General features: G+C 41.8%; 1 protein-coding gene across 4 annotated transcripts; it reads left to right on the forward strand.

Moving 5' to 3' along the window:
- The first annotated feature begins 650 nt into the window (after nucleotides 1-650).
- tbx15 (T-box transcription factor 15) lies at nucleotides 651-23,482 on the forward strand. 4 transcript variants are annotated; one of them, XM_014174062.2, is made up of 8 exons: nucleotides 651-1,149; nucleotides 8,333-8,540; nucleotides 11,466-11,567; nucleotides 16,018-16,201; nucleotides 17,829-17,996; nucleotides 18,309-18,373; nucleotides 19,836-19,957; nucleotides 21,414-23,482. In XM_014174062.2, the coding sequence occupies exons 1-8, from the start codon at nucleotides 948-950 to the stop codon at nucleotides 22,238-22,240; spliced, it is 1,878 nt and encodes a 625-aa protein (XP_014029537.1). In that variant the 5' UTR covers nucleotides 651-947; the 3' UTR covers nucleotides 22,241-23,482. The 4 variants fall into 4 exon arrangements, with proteins under 4 accessions (XP_014029537.1, XP_014029539.1, XP_014029538.1 ...); XM_014174064.2 differs by having other exon boundaries at nucleotides 19,860-19,957; XM_014174063.2 differs by having other exon boundaries at nucleotides 16,018-16,189.
- Nucleotides 23,483-25,318: the final 1,836 nt, after the last annotated feature.

Below are 25,318 nucleotides of genomic sequence, written 5' to 3' on the forward strand. Positions count from 1 at the left end.
TGTGTAAACGTTATTCATTAGATAGTCTATTTAGATGTCTTTGCTAAACAGTTTTAAACATTTGGCCTCCAACTTGCGCCCTGACTCTACCAGCAACATGCGCGCTTTAGTATGAAAAGAATAGAGGCAAATAAAACTAATCAAAGCCTTGTTTTCAGTGTCTTCTAGTACACAGTGCACAGCTATAGATACAACGTTTCAATAACTTGGTAAAGATACATATTATCTTCTATATTCTCCCCTCAAACAAATAATCTTGCTTCTGACCAGGCCACCTGTCATGGTCTTTGAGCTCGCTCTGATTTTCAGCTGTTCATGAAGCTCTAACATAACTTAATTAAATCTGCTAAATTTGAAATCAAATAAAGCCCTACTCGTGCAGTAGGCTATGATACGTTTTGAATTATATTTATCAAATAAATGTAGGACTATTTTTTCCCATAAATCCCTGACGATGTTAATTTAGTGTTGGATGGTCAGTTACGAGGGTCCAGTATCAGATTCCTCTTCCAGGAGTTGTTCTTTCTCTCATCTGCAATTGGTTGACACATTTTGGCTCTCTCTCTTTCTAGGCTTCTCATTGGACGCGCGAGGTTTGACAGTGAGCGAGAGGGTTGCACTTAACGCTTCGGAAAAAAAGTTATCCAGAAGTGAGTATCAATCAGAGAGCGGGGAGAAGGACAAAAAGAGAAAAAGGAAGAGGCAGAAAAGCAGGACGGAGAGACAAAAGCGATAGATAGCATTACTTTCGAGCAATCAAACGCGCCGTAGAGATGGCATATCATATCGTTAGAGGTTTGAGACACCATTTATAGTCATAGTTTTTGGATTACTTTCGTCATTGTCGACTTTTTGCACTGTTGTAAACATTGACGTGCGCATTTTCCTTGTGCTCACTGCTTGGACGGAGTTTTTGTTTTCCCTCTTGTGGATTTGCCTTGGGAGAAATGAGTGACAGGAGGCGATCTGCCGCTGCTCTGAGCTCGAGAGCGCACGCCTTTTCGGTGGAAGCCCTGATCGGGTCAAACAAGAAGAGAAAGCTCCGGGGCTGGGAGGAAAAGGAGCTGGAGTTGTCTATGGAGAGCCTCGCCACCAACGGACAATTAGGAGACGGCGACGACCCTGCACATTGTCTAGATATCGACCCCGGTCAGTGCGTAACCACCATTACTTCATATTTTGGGTTTGTTGAATATTGTTATGCTTCCATCACAAAACTACGGATTATATCTCACGGAAAAGAGGAATACAGAAACGGCAATCATTTCATCACTATCTCAAAGATAACGAGTCCTCATACTTTTTCCTGAGATAACTAATGTGGAATAATATAGGAGCCTAGTAGGCTAATACTGCCCGTAAATAATATATGTTTGTAGTTTAACATAACTATATACCGTTGGCCTAATAGTGGTGTATTAACATTGTGTAAATTATCAAAGAAGTTAACCACAAAGTATTGATTTAGTATAAGAACCATTGCTTTAACAAATTAATTGTCCTGTCAGTAGAAGCACGCAGAAAACGTAGTAGCCTCTCGCGGAAGGTCACGGTTCATTTTCTTATTGCACTACTATATTCATTCATATCGTAAATGGTTACCTTAAAAGTTGTATTACCATTGTTTTACAAATTACTACATATTAGTACAACATACAGGTCGCATGTGAAGCCAGTGTCCCCTCTCTATTAGGGCTAGCTGGGTAAAATCTATTTCACGTGTGCCTCCCCACTGAGCACAGACGTCAATTCAACGTCTATTACACTTTCGTTCAATGTCATTTCATTGAAATGACGTGGAAACAACGTTGATTCAACCAGTGTGTGACCAGAGGGTCTCAGTTGATATAATACAATTGGCCATACAGGTGACGTCAGTGGAGACATGATCAATTGTAATTCATATTTACATATTAAGATGGTCTTGAATTGAGAGAGATATTTTGCAGAGATGAGGTAGGCCTAGATTAGCAGCAAGGTTACACGAATTAGTGTAGTGTCTGTGGTTCAATGCAAATCATGCATTTTTGCAGAATGCCACATACAAGATATCGTAGAAATAAGCCATCAAAGGCCAAATCTGGGTTTTTTTATATAAAAAAAATGTGTGAGTCCAAATATAATATAAGACAATGTGTGTGTGAAGAGAGTGTGTGTGTTGTCTGCACATGGTTAGCCTGTGTGCACTATATTTTCTATTCCAATTTCGTGCAGCATATATAGACCTACCCTAACGCCATAATTGTTCATATTTGGGAAACAATAGGCCAATAAAACGTACGTTTAAACTATTTGTATTATTATGTTGTATTGGTTTCTTTTTCCAATAATATCAACTATTTCGCTATATGAAATTAAGGACACGCAACCCCCGTCTGCGTTTGACCTATAGGCCTACTCAAAATGTGTTCAGTGGATTACTTTAAGTCGAAGGAAACCATCAACACAGCTTTCAGTCAATTCTTGAGTCTTAATATTATTTTGTAACGTTTTAATAATATGTATTTTTGCAGTGTATTCGCTATAGGAAAAACGTCGATTGGGTAGAGACTCGGGCCTCAATCTCCACGTAGCACTCACCTATATGAGCAATGGTGCGTATAAAGAATAGCCTAAAACAGAATTGGGACATCAATGTATATTTCATTAAAATTGATGATTATGAATTTTGTATGCCTAAATCCCAAAATTGAAATGCCCAGGCAAATGTTAATGGCCTGCTATGAATCACGCAGGCTTTTTATTACTGTCAAAACATTTCAGATCCATAAATCGCAACTATCAAAATCTTTAAAAAATCTTTTATCGTTTTTTATTTGTTGGAAATGTTGTAATAAGCCAAAGTAAGTAGCTTAGCCTATCAGGATTTTCAATAGGTCGAAGTTATTGCAGGCCTAGGCCTACAGTGCGCAAGTCACTTATTCAAGTTAGGATAGGCCTATCTATCATTTTAAATGCTAGAATTTTCTAAATGAATAACGAAGACAGCAAAATCTGTATGAAAACCTTTTATATGTCACAAATGTATCGTCTTTTCTACGTTTTGTGGGATTTGGAGCAGGTTTGAATTGAAGAACACTGCATCGATCTTATCGGAGAGACTGATGTCAAAAGCAGACACAATGACACAATCTTGAGGCTTCGAGTTTGAATATCCTTACTTTATTAACTACATGACGATGGAGATATTCCATACCCTGGCCTATTCTAACCGCCTCTGGCCTAAAATATGAATCGTAGGCCTAATACACATTCATATATATATCCTCTCAGCTCATTATAGCCTACATTGAATTTCAACAGACACGTAAACCAACAATCCCCATTACAACTGTATTCACAATAGGTCTTGTAGCCTATAGACAAAAGGCGAAGCCCCTCCTGCTTTTTCTCAAATATGTAGTCCTGCATTAATGATCTAAAAAGGTCTAAAACGTTTTGCATTATAGGCTATATGCCTATATATATATATATATATATATATATATATATATATATATATATATATATATATAAAATATATATTATTTGGTTCATTAAAATCATTGTAGACTCATTTAGCGTCACGTGCATGGCTTTATAATCTACATATTTATTTATAATTTTACAATTCATTGTTGAGGCCTGGTCAAGCTGCATGGTCGAGAAGCCTTCAGCAAAATGACTGGACCCTCGCGCACAGAGGTTGCTGACTGAAATGCGCCAGCCGCCAAGCGTTGGGCATTTGGTGGATGCCTCACAAATGAGGAGAACCGAACTAAATTAGTTCACAGCTGAGATGCAGGGTATCGGTACTACCATTGACAATTGGACAGCGAGCCAGTCAGTCAAATACAGGTTATATATCCTCCACGGTTTCACATGAGCTGGTCCAGTTAGAGTCGTCGTTAATTGAAAAGTCACGTTGTCTCGGCGAGCTCCAAGTCATTATGAGCCAGATTCCTGGCAGCGTTGCAGGCAGTGTGTGAGAGTATCCAGCCTTGACTAGCCTCCAGTTGACGCGTAGACCAGCCATCATTGAAAACAGCTCGTCTCTGTGGTCAGTTTGTGCGGTTTAGGCTTTTTACTTAATGATTTTGCCTCCATGTGAAGCTTTCAAACCGACATGGTCATATAACATTCTTATTGAAAGACACGTCTTAGAAGAATATATCAAAATTGTGAGAACGCCACACAATAGCTTGAACTGAATTAATGGCAATGTGTTTTCCCAGAGAACCAACATGTATGACAAACATGACCTTAGTTTCAGATAAGCACATGTAGGCCTGTCTGCAGGATTTCCCCTCCAAAGCAAGGACTATAATCAATATTAAATGACTTGCCTGAAATATAAATATCCGCACTGTCAGGTGTGTGCGAGAGAGAACATACAAAACCTGTAATAATAAGACAGAGTACTTTTCATTGTGGATTTACAAATACATATATATATAACATATTGCAGATTGCCTTTAATCTCACTCTTAAAGATGGCCTATTACTGGCCTATTACTAAATTATTTGTTTTGCATCTATGTCTCACACAGGGAATCGGTAATTATATTATGGATAATAATTTAGACTTGTTTTTTTATTTTTACAGTCTATGGGGTGTCACTGGATTTTAAGAGATAGACATAGGCTACTGTCACTGAACTGTTGAATCTCTATTTTAAACCATATATTAGTGATTTTGTTATTATTCTGTCCGTACTTCATTTAATTCTGTGGTTTAAATATGTTAACCTATTATATAATGTATGATATATAAATTGTCACTTGGTTCTGATTATCCCAGAAACATTTTCTACATTAGAGACTCAAATTAAAAAATTCTGCCTCTGAGAAGAAAAGCCAAAATGTAAGACAACAGATGTGTGCACTATTAAAATGGTTAAATCTTTATTTTATTGCGTCTCCCTAACATGGGTCTGAATTTAATTCAGGCAGAAACAGGTGGTTATGCTTCTTGTGGATTGGGTTACCCTTCAATTTCATGGTTGGTAGATTGCTACTTACCCACTCTGTTACAACTGTATTAAATGCATCTTCTATTCATAAACCTGTTTGCATAGGAAGGGCTTTACCTTGTAAGGCAAGTGTGTAATGATCACCAATGACCAGATTAGTCATACTCTGTGAATAGTCCATTGTTCCAATTCAATAGTCACACACACATTTGTTAGTTTCGTAACATGTTTTTTTCTAATTAGATCATTACATAGTAAATGAGTTTGTGTGTGAGAGTAAGAAGCTAAAATCCATAATATTCTTTGTTATAAAAGTGTTATAATTCACATTCAAACTATCTAGATGTCTTGTTGTGACAAACCGAAGACACCATTATTGTTCTTTTTTCAAACTTGGTAGACGTACAGGGAAAATCACTGTTCTCCGTCTAATGAGGTTCAACACAAGTTGATTTCTCTGTGCATAAACACAAGTTAGTTTATAGGGTTTACAGGATATGTTTATTTTTACCCAGAAATATCCTGTGTAATGTAGGATAGATGTGTGTCGTTTCTCTCACTTGTGTTGCTCAGCTGTACTGACTGGTTATAGTGGGTGAGACAGAGCAGGCTGTCAGTGAGTAGGGGGACAGTGAGATAAATGTGGTGGACAGGGACTGGTCTGGTGACTTATGAGGGACAACGTGGTGACTCATTGAGGGCTGGTAGATGCACGCGGCGCAGCTTGATGACAGCAAAGGCCTGAGATGACAGCAGCAACCAGGCTGTCATGGTTGCCCTGAGCAGGCACAGATATCTGGTCTGGCCTCTCCCGCTGTGTGGCTGATGGCTGTGGGGCTGTATGGGCCAAATCAACAGCCACTCTGTCTGCCTTGTTCTTCGGCTCACACATGGTGTGAGAGAGAGGATCATCACCGCCAATACGCTGAAAGGATCTCTCAAGTGGATGATGAAAAATATCTCACTCCTTTTCTCTGCACCTCTCTCTCTCTCTCTCTCTCTCTCTCTCTTTCTTCCTCTCTCTCGCTCTCCCTCTCATATCACTCTCTCACCCCCCCCCTCTCTCTCTCTCTCTCTCACTCTCTCTCTCTCTCTCTCTCTCTCTCTCTCTCTCTCTCTCTCTCTCTCATCCCTTTCTCTCTGTCTCTGTGGTGTATCTGTCCTTCCTGCAGTGTCTTCATGTCTCCACTCAATGCTCTTGTCTTTTGTTTTGGGACTGGTGATCACTTGGTGGTTACTCCTGGGCCACACTCCAGTCTTTAGCAGTCCTACATCTGCATAACTCTGCTTACTTGGTGTGTCCTTCCAAAGCAACCTACTCATGTCAGGGCTCTCAATAAATAATACAATATTACATCCCTGGGACTAAACACCTCCCTCTGCAACTGGATCCTGGACTTTCTGATGGGCCGCCCCCGTCAGAACGGTAACAAGACATCCGCCACACTGGTCCTCAACACAGGGGCCCCTCAGGGGTGCGTGCTCAGTCCCCTACTGTACTCCCTGTTCACTCATGACTGCATGGCCAGGCACGACTCCAACACCATCATTAAATTTGCCGATGACAGCCTGACCACAGACAACGACGACATCGCCTATGGGGAGGAGGTCAGAGACCTGGCCGTGTGGTGCCAGGACAACAACCTCTCCCTCAACGTGATCAAGACAAAGGAGATGATTGTGGACTACAGGAAAAAAAGGACCAAGCATGCCCCCATTCTCATCGACGGGGCTGCAATGGAGCAGGTTGAGAGCTTCAAGTTCCTTGGTGTCCACATCACCAAGAAACTATCATGGTCCAAGCACACCAACACAGTCATGAAGAGGGCACAACAAAACCTATTCCCCCTCAGGAGACTGAAAAGATTTGGCATGGGTCCTCAGATCCTCAAAAGGTTCTACAGCTGCACCATCGAGAGCATCCTGACTGGTTGCATCACTGCCTGGTATGGCAACTGCTCGGCCTCCGACCGCAAGGCACTACAGAGGGTAGTACGAACGGCCCAATACATCACTGGGGACAAGCTTCCTGCCAGAGGAAGGCCCTGAAAATTGTCAAAGACTCCAGCCACCCCAATCATAGACTGTTCTCTCTGCTACCGCACGGAAAGCGGTACCAGAGTGCCAAGTCTAGGTCCAAAAGGCTTCTAAACAGCTTCTACCCCCAAGCCATAAGACTCCTGAACATCTAGTCAAATGACTACCCAGACTATTTGCATTGCCCCCCCCCTCCCCCTCTTTACACCACTGCTACTCTCTGTTGTCATCTATGCATAGTCACTTTAATAACTATACCTACATGTACATACTACCTCAACTAACCGGTGCCCCCGCACATTGACTCTGTATCGGTACCCCCCTGTATATAGTCTCACTACTGTTATTTTACTGCTGCTCTTTAATTACTTGTTACATTTATCTCTTATTCTTATCCGTATTTTTTTAAACTGCATTGTTGGTTAGGGGCTCATAAGTAAGCATTTCACTGTAAGGTCTACCTACAACTGTTGTATTCAGCGCATGTGACTAATAAAATTTGGTTTGATTTGATTTGATATCGGCACAAACAAAGGAGACAGTACATTAATAAGAAATAGAATGCATAACTTTACAGTAGGCTGTATAGAACTCTACCTGGAAACAAAACAGGGTTATCCTATGGGGACAGCCAAAGAGCCATTTTGGAACCCTTTTGGATTCCATGACTTTATTTGGAAACTAAGGAACTCTGGAACAGTTAATCTGGGAAATTTCGTCAATTCATGTTGTTTATGTAGGCTACACTTCTTTTGCCATTTTCATTGTTGTTATTGTGTTACCTCTTAGAGATTTCATGGGAAAAAATATAAGAACTTTGTTATAACTTTGTTGTGCATCCTTTTCATATGGCGTAGTAATATATGACATAAGACTATATACATAGTAATATGAATTAAAGTTTGTAGTTCGTGAGTATGTTTATTTGAATAATACGTCTTAAATTCATATGGGCAAGAGTCTGTTAGTCATACTTTATATTTTTATGCTCTCATTGACTGTGGCGTGGCTTTCAGTTGGGTTCATTTTTCAGCTTTTTTTATTTTGTTCGTGGGCGTTTTTTTTCATGTAAAAATACCCATTTCGTTTGATGCATGCTTTACCCTTGTGTTTTTTTGTATACCCCTGGATACTTTATGACATTTCAAACGTAAATTGAATAGTTTTAGTCATATTTCAATTTTCTTCAGTTTTGGTGCTTTCTCTGAGTTCATGCTGCAGGTGATTTGGCCTCAACGGGCAATACCAGAGACCATAAAAAACAGGTCAATACTCAACGCCAATTTTCCTAAAGCCCCGGCTTTACTGTGGCTGCATTTTCATAATCTTGATAATCTCCACAGATTCGGAGGCGAGTCCCGGATCATACAGCGAGGGTTTGGCGGAGAGGACGTCGTGCTCCTTCGGCTCCCCCGCGGACCTGGCCCCGGCGGCCTGCGAGCCGTCTCCCGCTGCCTCCATGGAGGAGATTCAGGTGGAGCTGCAGTGCGCAGACCTCTGGAAGCGCTTCCATGAAATTGGCACGGAGATGATCATCACTAAAGCGGGGAGGTAAAGCAACTGCTGCATATTTATGATTTAAGGGAGTCATCTGATATTATATTTCCTTCTAGGAATAGGCTGCGCTGAACATATGCTCTGTGTTGGCCTACTATAGGATAGACTAGGCATATGGCCTAGCTTTCTATAGGTTTTACGACTAGGTGCATTGCCTCTGATGAGGCAAAATTGTTTATGAAGTTCTGTGCAAAATTGATTATAATTGCTACATTTTCCACACACGCACACACGCACGCACACGCACACAGACACACGCACACCGAGCCTAGTTTTGCGCAAAAGATGCCCGTCCTCTATGGGAATTACCCCTGTTTTTCAGGGGTGCTAATGTGTTGCACATGGGGGAAAGGGCTCCGGACGTGCGAGAGCCGCTCCCATCACAGGCCATACATGAAGTGTGAGGGTATTCCATGGCTGATGTCAGAGAATAGCCGGCGAAGAAAGGAACTGTTTCTAATTAATCTCTTTGAAACATGTTTTCGGTTTTCTTGCCCTTTTGGGTAGCAATTACAACCTAAACCGAGCATATAACTAAACCTACACTGTTCTCAGGAAGACCTTTCCCCTGCGCGCTCTCACAGGGAGGGCCATGTATTTCCCGTCCATTTTGAATTTTACGATCAAGCAATATGAGAAAGGAACTTAATTGCTTGATTTATTTTTTTTGCCGTCAAGGAAATGTATGAAGTCCACTTATTCACAAAGTTAGCCTAAAAATAAAGCGGTCTAGGGTATTACTATTCCCTCCATGAAACAAATGAAAAACATTGGGAAAGCAAGTTCTTCTGTAGGCCTATAGTTTGTAACACATTAACCTATTTACATGTGTTTATTTCAAAATTAGGGAATTTGCAGATAGAAGGTGAAGAGGTTTATCTAACCTAGGCCTAACTGACTTTAGTTTCAAAGGCCACTTGAATTTACAGTTCAGTTTTCTTTAAACTACCACTACAAACTTCAGCTAACCTTAGCCATCACAAGCCACCAATCAATGGAAGTGATGGAGGAATCTGAGTATTTTAATTTTTTTTAAATGTCCAAATCACCTGAAATCAATTCAACTCAACTCCATGTTTGGTTTGATGTTTCTTAAAGGTGATTTGGCCATAAAAAAAACATGCTCACATGCCCCCATGACTTCCATTGATTGTTAGCTTGTGGTGGCTAAAGTTAGCTGAAGTTTGTAGTGGTTTAAAGATAACTCAACCATGGATTACAGTTTCTCCTATTTTCAGGGTGAGGAACCATCTAACATCAAGTTCTAAAATAGTGAACTACCCCTTTAAGGCCATTTCAACACCCTGTTTTGAGTTCAGAGACTTCAACACATTTAAATACATATATATATATTTCATTTTTTTTATGGATCAGAAATATTACTTATGTTTTAGGCTACCATTTAATGTCAATTAAGGAGAAATAGAGGCCCAGTAAAAACATCAGCATCAAAGCTTTAGATTTGTCCCCATCTAGTCTAGGCTAGTATAGGCTAATTTAGACCTACTACTTTTAACAACAGAAGATAGTAAGATATTAATTTTAACAACAGAAAATATTATGATATTAATCACATTTATTAATAAACATATGATAATTCCTCTGACTATGTAACATGCATCAGAAGAGAGCGAGGGCAGAGCGGAATGTTCTATGGCCTAAAATAGGGATGCGCATATTTCTCTTCTCATTTGAAAATGCTTTCCATTTCGTTAAACTAGATATCCACTGATTATTTTTGTCGAACTTAATTTATTTGAAGCTGACCAATTCGTCTACATGTTTTTATGGAGAAATGTCAAGGACCACGTTGTTTGCGTGTTGAATTTTCTTTTGGTAGGCCTAGGCCAATATCAAATGGCATAATATTCTAAAGTTGTACTGTGAAGTTGTAAAGTTGTATTTTCCGGTTTGCTCTTATGTTAATAATACATGTACGCTAACTTGACAGCTAACCCGTAAATCAGATTTACCTAAACAATATATGATCAACGTTGTTTTCATGATATTCATGAATCAGATTTACGTTGTTAATCGCCCCATAAATAGAATCAGTCCCTGTTTCAATGCAGTAGGCCTAGAGTTTACAGGACTGGCTGCGTGTATTTCATGGCTCTGCTAATAATACGCCTATAAATTCAGAGGAGGAAGGAAGTAAGAAAACAGCCCTCTTTTCTCATTATGAGGGAAAATATGTATGACGTTTAAATGAAATAAAAATGCAGCTTTTGAAGTGTAAAACGAGGAATTCACTTGAAAATGTCTCTGTGTATGCAGTCCTACTTTTAATATGGCGTCTGTTTGCGTTCTAAACTTATTTTCCTGGTTTGATTTGCGTCGAATAACTAAAAAAGACTTCTCATGATTGGGTACACATTGTCAAGGAAGAGTGAGTTTGTTGCCAGCGCGTGCATTAAGACAGTTTCAATCTTCTTTGAAGATGAAATGACCTACTTTCTTTAATCAGAATAATATTTATTTAATGAAGACATGGAACTTTGATAGACATTTTAATGAATTATCATAAAGTTGTGCATCTAGGCCCTGTTATGATGGGATGAGGGGTAAAAAATGACCTCATATGACTGGCAAGACATTGGTCAAACTTCAAACCTTGTCTCTCTCTTGGGTGTTGTGAATTTTCTCAGTGATTTGCCCAGTGGTGCACTAGAATGTATTTCAAGTGACATTATACTTAACGTCTGCATTAATTATACTTAATGTCTGCATGGCGGAGAGTTCCTTTTCCCTTTTTTAATGCTCATACTCATAATCCAATATTAAACTTTGCAAGCTAGTTTGCTAATATCACACACTCCCTCTCTCTCTCTCTCTCTCTCTCTCTCTCTCTCTCTCTCTCTCTCTCTCTCTCTCTCTCTCTCTCTCTCTCTCTCTCTCTCTCTCTCTGTCCTCTCTTAGGCGGATGTTCCCTGCAATGAGAGTGAAGATTGTGGGTCTTGACCCCCATCAGCAGTATTACATAGCCATGGACATTGTTCCTGTGGACAATAAGAGATACAGGTATGCTCCTATCTTCTTAAGGTATGCTCACACTTAGCGCTTCCAAACATTTCTTAACTTCCCAACTAATTTCCTAACTTCCCCATTCAGATGGGTGTGTATAATGATGTATCCACAGTGATGTACACATACAGTGTTTTCAGAAAGTATTAATACACATTGACTTTTAGTTGTTTTACAGCCTGAATTCAAAATGGATTAAAGAAAAAGAAAAGTCACACCCATCTACACACAATACCCTACAATGACAATGTGAAAACATGTTTTTAGAAATTGTAACTCATTTACTGAAAATTAAATACAGAAATATCTAATTTACTTAACTATTCACACCCCCGAGTCAATACTTTGTGGAAGCACCTTTGGCAGTGATTACAGCTGTGAGTCTTTCTGGGTAAGTCTCTAAGAGCTTTCCACACCTGGATTGTACAACATTTGCCCATAATTCTTTTCAAAATTCTTCAAGCTCTGTGGAATTGGTTGTTTATAATTTCTAGACAAGCATTTTCAGGTCTTGCCATAGATTTTCAAGAAGATTTAAGTAAAACCTTTAACTTGGCCACTCAGTCTTCTTGTTCGCTGTCTTCTTGGTAAGCAATTCCAGTGTAGATTTGGCCTTGTGTTTTAGGTTATTGTCCTGCTGAAAAGTGAATTCATCTCCCAGTGTCTGGTGGAAAGCAGACTGAATCAGGTCTTCCTCTAGGACTTTTCCTGTGCTTAGCGCCATTCCATTTATTTTTTATCTTGAAAAACTCCCCATCCTTAATGATTACAAGCATACCCATAACATGATACAGCCACCAGTATGCTTGGAAATATGGAGAGTGGTACTCAGTAATGGATTGTATTGTATTTTCCCAAAACATAACACTTTGTACTCAGGACAAAAATTGAATTGCTTTGCCAAATTTTTTACATTATTACTGTACTTTAGTGCCTTGTTGTAAACAGGTTGCATGTTTTGGAATATTTTATTCTGTACATGCTTCCTTCTTTTCACTCTGTCAATTAGGTTAGTATTGTGGCGTAACCTCAAGGTTGTTGATCCATCCTCAGTTTTCTCCTATCACAGCCATTAAACTCTGTAACTGTTTTAAAGTCACCATTGGCCTCATGGTGAAATCCCGGAGCAGTTTCCTTCCTCTCCGGCAACTGAGTTAGGAAGGACGCCTGTATCTTTGTGGTGACTGAGTGTATTGATATACCATCCAAAGTGTAATTAATAACTTCACCATGCTCAAAGGGATATTCAATGTCTGCTTTTTTTTATTTTACCCATCGACGAACAGGTGCCCTTCTTTGCGAGGCGTTGCAAAACCTCCCTGGTCTTTGTGGTTGAATCTGTTTGAAATTCACTGCTTGACTGAGGAACCTTACAGATAATTGTATATGTGGGGTACAGAGATGAGGTAGTCATTCAAAAATCATGTTTAACACTATTACTGCACACAGAGTGAGTCCATGCAACTTAATATGTGACTTGTTAAGCACATTTTTACTACTGAACTTATCTAGACTTGCCATAACAAATGGGTTGAGCATGTATTGACTCAAGACATTTCAGTTTTTTATTTTTTATTCATTTGTAAAAATTCCTCAAACAGTATTCCACTTTTACGTTATGGGGTATTGTGTGTAGGTGTAACAGTTTTGCTTCCGTCCCTCTACTCGCCCCTACCTGGTCTCAAACCAGGGACCCTCTGCACACATTAACAACAGTCCCCCACAAAGCATCGTTACCCATCGTGCCACAAAAGCCGCGGCCCTTGCAGAGCAAGGGGAACAACAACTTCAAGGTCTCAGAGCGAGTGATGTCACCGATTGAAACGCTATTAGCGCGCACCCCGCTAACTAGCTAGCCATTTCACACCGGTTACATAGGCCAGTTACAATACGTCTCAATGTTATCCATTTTAAATTCAGGCTGTAACACAACAACATTTGGAAAAAGTCACGGTGTGTGAATACTTTCTGAAGGCACTGTACAAAATACAACACATTATTGGAACATGACACTCTTCATGTCTGAGATTGATGTTCTTATTCAGTCAAACCAAACTAGTCTCTGCCCCCATCTTGGATGAAATAACCTACTATTGATAAATTGTTGTTGTGTATTTTAAGATGGAGAATAGTTGAAAAAAAACCAAACATGCACAGATAATTTCACATGGTGATAAGAAATGCAGATATACACATACATCTGAATGGAACCTGAAACAATGGTCTTTACTGTATGTCCATCTTGGGGATAGGTTTTAATGATGGACATCTCCAGTCAAAGTATCTGAATGAATTTCTGGCATAGAACACAATGTCTGGCGCTCCAGAGAAGGACACCAGAGGAGAATGAAAAGTATTTATCATGATGTGTTTATGGTTCGAGTGTGACCATCAAATTGGTAGCTTTATTCACTGTGTAAACGGCAAAGCATATTTTTACTGTAAACCTATTTGACCATGGTGGAATACTAGTTTTATGTATGTAAGTTATCTCAGCCATCTCAGGACGCAGTGTCAGAGCGACAGACAAAACGGCAGTGTCATAGTTGCAATAACGTTATAACAGCGCTACAGATGGGTTACCATGCCTTTGTTTTATTTTATCTCAAATTGAACACAGAGTACATCTTCAGTTTATATATCAATAACATGCATTAATGTTATTATTGTTACAGACATTTTTACTATGTTTAAGTTTTATTTGATAAACAGAACTTGGCTGTCTTGAACGGAACACTGAAGAACCACTTTAACAATGCATTTTCACTAGTTAAACATTATGTATTCTTTTCACAAGTTGTTTATTTAAATTGTTTCATTGAAGCACAGTAGAACCCTGGCTCTCTCACTGACTGAAGCATTTGCCTTAGTGTGAACGGTCTAGAGAACCAAAATATCATGGAAGATTTTTAGAAGCCAAAAGATCTTGTAAAATTAAATAGGATTTTCATCCTGGCTCGGGACTTTACCACAGGGCTTTGTAAACTGAGCTCCGAGTTGTCACTGGAATGTCTCATAGTTCTCATAGAGTTGGGGTCTGGAAATACAGTCGTTACTTGCTTTACTTAGGCTCTCTGCCTCTCTTTAGGAACTTGTTGTTTATTCTGGGTTCGTTAAATCTCTATATATTAAGTGTCCTTTATGTGGACAGTTGGTAAGTTTTAAGTTTGAATCACATTTCGCACACAGACCAGCAATGTCAAGCTCTTAAAATTGACTTTGTCCGCTATATGTGAACATACGCACACGCACACACACACACACACACACACACACACACACACACACACACACACACACACACACACACACACACACACACACACACACACACACACACACACACACACACACACACACGAAAACACATGTTTACATACGAAGACTTGACTTGATGAACTCAACCCTGTAGGGTAATGTAATATTTACTCTGTCAGTAAGGTAACCCAATTTCCAGTCTGGGTTTGGCAAGTGTGTGTCAGTCTGAATTTCTGTGTGTCCATAAAAGTATTTATCTGTTTGATGAGTTGCATGCATACATATGTTGTGTCGGTGGTCTGTGTGTGTGTATAGGAAGTGTGGTGTTGGATGAGGGGGCGTGCATACCCCCCCCCCCCCCCCATCTGTCCAAAGGGTGTCACATAAAGTCAGATCTTTATTGATTGTGCTGGAGCCAGATGGCAGATTTATGGAAGATGAAAGGGGACTAATCAAATTTCCAGTCCTGTTTGGGGCTAAGGTTTCTCTCTTCCTTAACACTTTCCCTGCTACACCGAGCTTAACCCTAAACAGCACTCCAAACAGGAAATTACACAAACGCCTGGCATTCTGTGTGTGTGTTTGGTCTGGGGTCGGGTCTGTGTGTGTGTGTGTGTGTGTGTGTGTGTGTGGAGAGAGTGTTTGTAGGTGTGTACAGGGGGTCAAGGCTGTGTGTGTGCGTATGAGAGAGAGAGAGACGAGAGGGTTGTGTAATAACAAAGAGGCCAAATTAGAGTTTTGTCCATGTTTTACCGCTGAATGATGACTTTGGCAGAGACGTTGCATGTAAGCACTTTCAACTGTGCACATGGCCAGAACTAAAGGCAAACAGCTGTGCCTGGGGCTACAGTGGGCTGGAATCCCCCTCGTGCTACAGTCAGTCAGCCAGTCAGTGAGGGGAATGCTCTATGGTGGGCGGGGCAGCCAAATTGTACCGTAACTTACAATACAACATAAAATGTTATGACTAAGCTTAATTGGCAATATGTCATTAAAAGCATATGTAGTGTGTGGGGATATTTGATGTCTCTATTGTGAACAAGCCCTGCATCTGAAACACATGACACATGGTATACAAGACTTCAATGCTTCCTAATAACATGCAAAACCTGTTGAAAAAAACTGAAAATGAAATGTGAAATGTGGTTTGGTGCTGATACGTCTGTCACTGTGTGTGTGTGTCGTCCAGGTATGTGTACCACAGCTCCAAGTGGATGGTGGCGGGGAACGCGGACTCCCCCGTGCCCCCGCGGGTCTACATCCACCCAGACTCCCTGGCCTCTGGAGACACCTGGATGAGGCAGGTGGTCAGCTTCGACAAACTCAAACTCACTAACAATGAGCTGGACGACCAGGGCCATGTGAGTGAGCCGGTGAGCCGGCTTAACTTGACATACCAACTCTTGCCTCCCTCCTACACCTGTTCACTGTTACAGCTGTACACTGTTACACCTGTACACTTGAACACTGTTACACTTCTACACTAATATAAAGATGTATTAGTAATTGTACTGTTACTGTATTTCTCAAAGTGCTTCACATTATAACAGGGGAATTTATTTCACCCCACCCATGTATAGATGAGACTATTCTTAGAGAAGAAGAGAGACTGTTTTTGCTACTTCGGCCTTCATCGACGGATACTGAAACAGTCGATTGGTCATGATGTAGTTATGGCACATGATGGATCTCCTCATGACATGAACTCAGTGCTGTTACAGGCCAGATTGGTTTGATTACCAAGTTGTTGAAACAGTCAGAAGCCAGTGCATATCCATTTCTCCATTGAGGTCCTGATTTAGGGATGCCAGTGGGGCGCTGGTGGGCTGGCACACCCTGGTCCTCATGTGGGCCTGTTTTCCACCCAGACAGCTGATTCTATCGCAGCTCCGTTCTTCTGACAAATGTAATAACAGATGCAGCAGTATTTTGAGGGTAGTCAGGCAAGTCCCCTTTTTCCTCTCCCACAGCCTCGTTATAAGGCCTTTGTTCTCCTGGAGGCCTCGAGGCGAGAGGAAATTAACTTAGTAACTTCCTGTGTGGTAAACCTCACCGCAGATAGGCTGGTATCTGACCCATCTCTCTTCTCTTCTTCCTCCGTCTACTATCAAACCTCTCCATCAACAGCGGTGGCTATTGGTTATTAATCATCTGTTTCATGTGCTGCTGATTTTCCAAGCTGATTGGCATTTGCTTGTGATTCATAAATTAGATATAAATATGTCGCTGAACTCACTGCATTGGTACAGAAGGCTGTCAGTGACATTACTACATGTATTGTTTTGACAAGAGATCTGTCAGATAAGACCCTTGGCTGCTCTGTGTTGTTGTGAGCTCAGTGTGTATACGTGTGACGGGGGCAGGGTTGACCTGACTCAGGCCCAGGCAGGACTCAGAACCCTTGGTCATAACTGCGGGGTCCCGTGAGCCGAGCAGGGGGGCAAGGGGAAGGTGATGGGGGGGCCCTGGCTAGAATATTACATTTACTGTCACTGTCATTCAGTACTGTTTCCCCAATCTCTGTTTGAAATGACCCCCTTAGTTGTCTGCGGCTCCAAGGAGGCTTTCTCACTCGGGCTGTAATCAAGAGCAGACAGAGAGCCGGAGGGAAGGCTGGGCCGTCGTAACCTGACTCCTCGGCTCTGCTCTCTGGTGTTAAATATTTACCTCACCACCTCTCTCATTAGAAGTGTGGACTCATGTTCATCTTAATTATATAGCTCTGATATGAATTCAGACTTGCTTAGACACTTACACACACACACACACACACACACACACACACACACACACACACACACACACACACACACACACACACACACACACACACACACACACACACACACACACACACACACACACGTACACGCACACGTACACGCACACGCACACGTACACGCACACGTACACGTACACACACACACACACACACACACACACACACACACACACACACACAGAGAGGATGTAACCATTACGATCTCTCTATGGTTTCAGATCATCCTCCACTCCATGCATAAGTACCAGCCTCGTGTCCATGTGATCAGGAAGGACTTCAGCAGTGACCTGTCCCCCACCAAGCCTGTTCCCAGCGGAGAGGGAGTGAAGACCTTCAGCTTCCCTGAGACTGTCTTCACCACTGTCACCGCCTACCAGAACCAACAGGTCTGAGACCAGACACCTTTCTCTTTGTTGCTACGATGGTATGTTGCCACTCAATGGCTCTATCTACACCAGGCTTAGGATCAATTCATTTTCATTTCTGGAAGTGAACATCAATTCAGTTCATGAATGGAAAATGATCAATTATTAATATTATTAACTCAAATTCAGATTTTCATTAAATTCTTTCTTCATTCATGCATTCATTCGGTCCCTCTTCGATAAAAAAAAGACATTATGTTTTTCCCTCTCCAACATGTGCATCGGTCATCGCTATGTCATGTGTTTTGATTGTAATGTTTTTCTTTCCTGCAGATAACAAGACTAAAGATTGACCGCAACCCATTTGCTAAAGGATTTCGGGATTCAGGCAGAAACAGGTATATATTTCTCTAGTAACCCGAGGTCTGTGTAATACAACATGATTCAGCGTTCGCCATGCTGTGTGGTGCAAATCTTTCATTTTCTCCAACGTGGCCTTTAATATGGAAATAATCCCCTGGAGATACCTCCTAATCCCATATGCTGCTCCATATAAAATCAGTCACTCTCTCCCCTGCCAAGAAAACCCCATTACATCTGAGATAGAACCACATGTTTTGGGTAGGGCTCTCTCTCTCTTTCCCTCCTTTTCTCTGTGTGCCTCTCTCTCTGTCTCTCTCTCTCTCTCTCTCTCTCTGTCTGTCTGTCTGTCTGTCTGTCTGTCTGTCTGTCTGTCTGTCTGTCTGTCTGTCTGTCTGTCTGTCTGTCTGTCTGTCTGTCTGTCTGTCTGTCTGTCTGTCTGTCTGTCTGTCTGTCTGTCTGTCTGTCTGTCTGTCTGTCTGTCTGTCTGTCTGTCTGTCTGTCTGTGTCTGTCTGAATGATCATATGTAACAGGGGAAACACTGAACCAGACCCTCAGCACATGAAAGCTCCCCTCCCATCTGGAGCGCATTTTCGGCACAGATATTTGAGACATCTTTTTTCATTTTTCAAACAATAGAGTGCCGGATTTATGAACTAGCATTAGAATTTCATTGCAGAAAACTACAGATTAAAAGATTATGCAGGAATAAGATATTGATAGACAGAAAGTGTATTTATCTTTACACATATCCTAACTCTGCTCATGGTAGTAATTTACCTCATCACTGTTGAACTGTGCAGAGTAATGCAACATTATAGCGATCTGAAATCAATAAAAACAGGGACATATTACACAAGCTAAATTGTACAATTAACTACTGAGTTGGTTCTCTATGTATTTATATGTTAATACAGATCCGTCTCAGGCATTAAATTATGATTATGTCGTCTATTGGATTTTGGCTGGTGACACATTACTTTATGAGGTAAAACAGGGCATAGCTTATTTGTTGGGTTTTGATCCTGAGCACTATGAATGAGCGCACTGATGGCCAGGGCCAGTGTGATTAGCGTAGTGCACTAACGAGCTGGAATGGCCCGGGAGTTACTGGCCCTAAAATAACATGGTTGGGACAGGCCCTCGTTTCCCTGGGATAGGGCCCAGCAGGGCACACAGGAGTAAATCACGCAGGAAGGAGAACCGTGTTCAAGATGAAATGTCACCCAGATTTATGATCACAGTAAAAACCTGCTCCTTTTAATGGCTCCAGTTTCCTCCGTCTGACTCCACTTCTCCTTCTCTGCCTCTCTCTTTCCAACCTCTCTCACTCATACTTACACTCCCTCCTTTCTCTATGTGCCTCTCTTGTTCTTTTGACTATCTGTTTTCCCGTCACAACTCTTCCTTCCTCTTTCTCTTGCCCCGCCCTTGTTATGTTTTATGTACCCAACCCATCCCTCGCACTGACCCTCTTTTTTTTTCTTCCACTGTTTCAGTCTCTCGTTCTCTCTCTCACACAGGACTGGTCTGGAGGCGATCATGGAGACCTATGCATTCTGGAGACCGCCTGTGAGGACACTCACGTTTGAGGACTTCACCAACATGCAGAAACAGCAAGGTGGGTAAAACTGTATCTAAACTATGTCCTAATCTCCCATCTACACTCTCTCACTGTCACTGCATACCTTTTCCTTTCCCTTACCTCACAACGCATCGATTATCTATGTCCTTCATCAGTCTGGTCATCACTGGTCATCACTTTTGGCATGTCCGTCTGACTTGGAATGTACTGAACTTTTCACATTCTGCAGGACTTTGACAATAAAATAATTCAATGAACCCTGTGGCTTTTGGATGGCTTTGTGACGTGAGCGGTATCAGTGAAAGTCGCATGCGTCTCTCCCCACCGAGCACAGCCCAGTGTCTCTACTCATGGCTTGTATCACAGGCCCCCGATGCTTAAAGCCAATTTGTTCAGCGCTCCTTCCTCCGAGGTCATGATGACGTTACACCACTCAGTATTTTGTCTGTGTCGACATCTGTTTGTTATCACAAACTCCTCCAAACCGATTAGACGTTAATTAAAGTCCTCGCGCCTCTGATGAACTTTGGGCGCTCCGTAAGGACTGAGCACCCCCCCAACCCCCACACCCCCCCCAGCTCCACCAGACGGCCTTCCAGCGGGGTAATCAACCGTTCCCCTCAGCAACACTAACGCTGCTCTAACCCCTGCCGACCAGAAAGGAAAACATGACATCACTGTGAGATCTTCCTCGCCTTACCAACAGAAACTTGTAGAACTGAGCTGAACAGAACAGCACAGCGGTATTATCAAAGGCATATGGCGCAATCAGAATCAGAACTCTGGCCAAGAGAGAATCCTGAATTAGTTAGTTATGCAGTGTTCTTTTTTTTTCTTTAGCTGGTTTCAAATGGAATTTTAGTGAATGCGGCCCAAATTCTCATTAATAAAAAAATATGTGAGTGATATCCCACAGCTATCGGTCAATTCCAAAAGCTTGACTTATTGCATGTTAACCTGTGCCAAGATGAGTTTTTTATTTTTACGGTCATACATGTCTACATTATGAATGCATGATTCTGTGAGAAAAGGGGCAAGCTCGGAGCTTTGTTGACCCGACATGTAATGTACCAAACTGAAGCCACATTTATGCTCAGAAACAATAACTGTTATTTATGAGGGTTTAAGATCCCATAAATAGTACTCTTTAAAAGAAGTAATGCGGTCATGCAATTAGTCCTTAAAATCAGATGTTGAGCAAGTCGAGGTGGTGAAGTCAGCTGCAATTTACAAGTAAGTGTAATATCGAATTCTTTAATACATGTGAATTAAGATGCTTATGCGACAGTCTTAAACAGCACTCTCTTATTTGACCGGTTAAGATCAAACGGCAGCAGTTGCTGGAAGGAGACATTCTGGCGGCGAAAGGATGAAATGAGAGATATTCTCAGAGTGTGATTGTTGGCCAGTGTTTGTGTTGTTGTTTCACTCCGTAGCGCTGGTTCTGTCTCACTGTCTTTGCGTTGTGTGTGTGTCTCTGTGTGTTTTTTAGGAGGAAGCACGGGCACCTCTCCCACCACCTCCAGCACAGGAACCCCCTCCCCTTCTGGTGCAGCCCACCTCCTGTCCCCCTCCTGCTCACCGCCTACCTTCCACCTGGCTCCCAACACTTTCAACGTGGGCTGCAGGGAGAGCCAGTTGTGCAGTATGGGGTTGTCTGAGTACCCGGCCTGCGCCCGCAGCAACATGGCGGCCCTACAGGGCTACGGGGGACTGGCCGACAGCTCCTACGGACGCCTCCAGGCAGCAGGGGGCACTGTGGCCTCCACCCAGCAGTCTGAATCCTTCCTACCCCAGAGGACTTCCTCCCTGATTGCTGCGGGAATGCAGGGGGGTGGCCATGGCTCTCTGTCCGGTGGCAGCAGTGGAAGCACTGGCGGAAAGATGGATGCCTATGGAGGTCAGCTGACCTCGTTCCCGGCCTCCCAGCTGCAGTATGTGATGCACGCGGGCTCTAGCTCCGCTTCTGGCTCTTCCTCCTCTGGCTCCTCCCCCTCATCCGCCCACATGTTCAGCGGGGGCCACCACCATGTGCAACAGGGTTCCTACAACGCCTTCTCACTCCACAACCCCTACAACCTGTATGGATACAACTTCCCCACCTCCCCTCGTCTGGCTGCCAGCCCCGAGAAGCCCCAGGGCGGCCTCCTGTGTTCCTCTTCCCCTGCCGGGGCATTTGCCGAACGCCAGTACCTGTCCAACGGTGGCATGGACAGCATGCACATGATCGGCAATCCCTCCACTGGCCAGCAGGGGGCTGGCTCCTGTGATGGCCGTCAGTATGGCTCCTCCTCTCAAATGTCTATGCACATCGTGTAAAAACTAGGATCTCACTTCTGACCCAATTTTTGCTGTCCCGTTATTTCAACAAGTTATGTTTCTTCTACTATAAATCTGTTATCTCAGATGTGCTATTGATGTTGAGTCATTTTACATTTAGCGTTTGTAATACTGAGGTAGCGTACAAAGTGAACCTTTCAAAAAATGACTTTTCATCTCAAGATGCTTGTTGTTTTGAATTTCACCCCGACAGGCTTTATTCAACGGAGTGAAACTGTTATTTAATTGCCACAATAGTGTTAAAAAGGCGAAGTGAAACCGTATACCTGACTCTCTCAGTAACTGTTCAGAACACTAACCCCACTATTGGGGACACACAGAGGGATCCGTGAAGGAGAGGAGCCCATATACTCTTACTGTGCAGGGATTCTCAGGAGTGAACCCATGAATTTGTTATGGTGCAATAGTAATGACAGCCTCTACAGTAACTCAGCCTTGTTGCTATGGATTATATCCAGCCCCGGACATGATGTGACAGGGGCTTCGTGAGATCCAGAAACTTCACCTCCACTTCCACATCTCTAGTTGTAACAGGACAGTTATGCAACATTATTCTATAGCGTTGTGGCAACATTGGGAGAGAACTGAAAGGGTTGTGGAGATTAACACTGCCTGATCAACATGGTTTTCCCTCTGGTCACTCAGAGGTGATGAAGGGAGGATGATGGATGAGGCACAAAGGGTGAACATAATATAATACAGCACATACTGGAGGGATGAAGTCAAAGACCTACAGGTCAGGGTTACGGAGGAACTATGTGTGTCCGACAGGGGCCCAGTTGTTGGCCCTGCATCTCTCAGTGGACATGCTGGATGAGAGGCTCTGTTCAAGGGGACACTGAACATAAAGTGAAATCACCACAATCTTATCAATTCCTTTCCTCACAGACTGGAATGGCTTCACAATTTTGAGTGGATTACCTTTTAAAAAGCAGATATAAGATGGTGAATGCAAGTAAAAACCATAAGCTTTAAAATTGTTGTGTGAAATGTTTTAAATATACAATAGGAGAACAGAGTAATTAAAGTATGTTTTGGTGTGTTGTAGATAAGCGTATTTAAGTGCCAAGCAATAATGCTATTATATTGGCCAATCTATCATGAAGACAAATGTGTGGAAAAAAGGGAAATATCAAAAATATTCTTTAGAAAGGCATTAAAAAAAAATGTAAATACAGGTGCCATGCACAGTAAAGTTCAATAAACATTTTAATTCATTTACATGGTTTTGATTCATTTACAGCCGTCACTATAAGATGCGCGTACCATCAGAGTGGACCACTAACAAAAACACAAAGAATAGAGCAAATGCATCCTCTGACATTTTCTTATTCAAATATCACTTACTAGCAATTACAATGATATTCTACCATATGGTATCATATTATTCAACATCCATGGAGTTTATTTAATTAGTTTAAATAACAGGAAATCTTACTGACTGTGGCTTTATCATCAGAAATCTGCAATACACTAACTATGCAAGTATGGAACAGTAAAGATGGAGAAAGATATACCAGCATATCATGTATTTTAGAAAAAGTATCCAAGAATGGTCTTATTTATTATCCCAAGGTCCTGTAAACACATCTGCCCTGTTTGTTTTGAACCAATGACTCAACACATCTATCAAACTGAAATAGGAAAAAACTCAGTCAGTCCTGCAGGTTCTGCCTACCAGAGAGAAAAGGAATCAAGCCCATGTGCATGATGTAACTATTGTTGTGGACGGCTGGACATAAATATGCCACCTGTTTCAGAGGATAGCAGCTCGTAATCATTTGAACATTGGAGAGAGAGAGAGAGAGAGGAGGGAGAGAGAGAGAGAGAGAGAGAGAGAGAGAGAGAGAGAGAGAGAGAGAGAGAGAGAGAGAGGGGGAAACCATACAGTATTTACAATGATTCTATTCTTGTTCTGCGGTGCCCCTCATTACAGATCCATGCAGACCCCAGTGATTTAGCAGGCCAATCAGCATCCATTACATGGATGTCCTCCGAGGAGAAAGTTCCTGCCCAATCACTTCATATCATGCGTACGGTTCCAACCATGAAATATCATATCTGAACCATGATCAGAGAATGAAGTGGGTCTGGGACCATGGAGACAGGGCTTAGTATTGGAAACACCTGTTTTCCAACCATGACTACAGCAATGAGTGGATGAACCGGAGAGGAGAGCAGCAATGATTTCATAATTTGGCAAAACTCCATATATCTGGACATTATTTCCAATAATTATTCACGTTATTTGTCTGATATCCCCTACATCTTTCAGCAGCATTTAAAATCCACTTCTCCTCACTGCAAAATTACCTCAGCTTTACAGAGAAAAGGCACGCATGTATGTGGTAGGAAGAACACAGAGTAGAAATCTACAAAGCATATGATACAATATACAGCAGAATCTGCTATAGCTCTGTACTACCGTATCAAAACATTGCCTTCTAGCACCAGATTCAGAACGGCTTGAATAACAACCTCCTCACATCCTTTCATCTTGGCTTCTTTCATTAGCAGTAAAATATGCAAACAATCCGATTGATTGGTTAATAGATGTATATGCCTGCCATATAGCAAAATATGAAACTGGAACAATTTAAGATTCCCAACAAACTTCTAACAGGCTGGATATTTTATGAGACTCTCTGACAAAGTTGAGAGGGTTCCAGTGCCTATTGCTGGGATTTGAGGCAATTTTGAGTGACAGCATGTTTACTGGAAGGTATCTGTTCCATAATCCTCTCTGCGGTCATTGATCTTTCTCTTTGAGCAGATTTCAGACGTTTTACAGATTCCCAAACGTGATATCTGTCCCCAGGGAACCTCACTGGGCAAGATTCTGACTGAAGACCATTATAGTAACTGTGCAGAAAAAGGTATAAAGAACTTCACTTTGACTGGGGACTAGGGGGCTGTTTTCTTTTGATAGGCTGGACCGCTCGTTGTGTGTATCACCATATAAGATACGATTTCTGGTAAACTATTGCCCTCTTGTGTTTATACTCCTATTTGCCGTGGATTCCTAAGCGTTGGCCGATCATACTAACTGTCAGGAGA

The sequence above is a fragment of the Salmo salar genome, chromosome ssa25 (assembly GCF_905237065.1).
Source record: "Salmo salar chromosome ssa25, Ssal_v3.1, whole genome shotgun sequence".
In the NCBI taxonomy this organism is placed as follows: domain Eukaryota; kingdom Metazoa; phylum Chordata; class Actinopteri; order Salmoniformes; family Salmonidae; genus Salmo; species Salmo salar.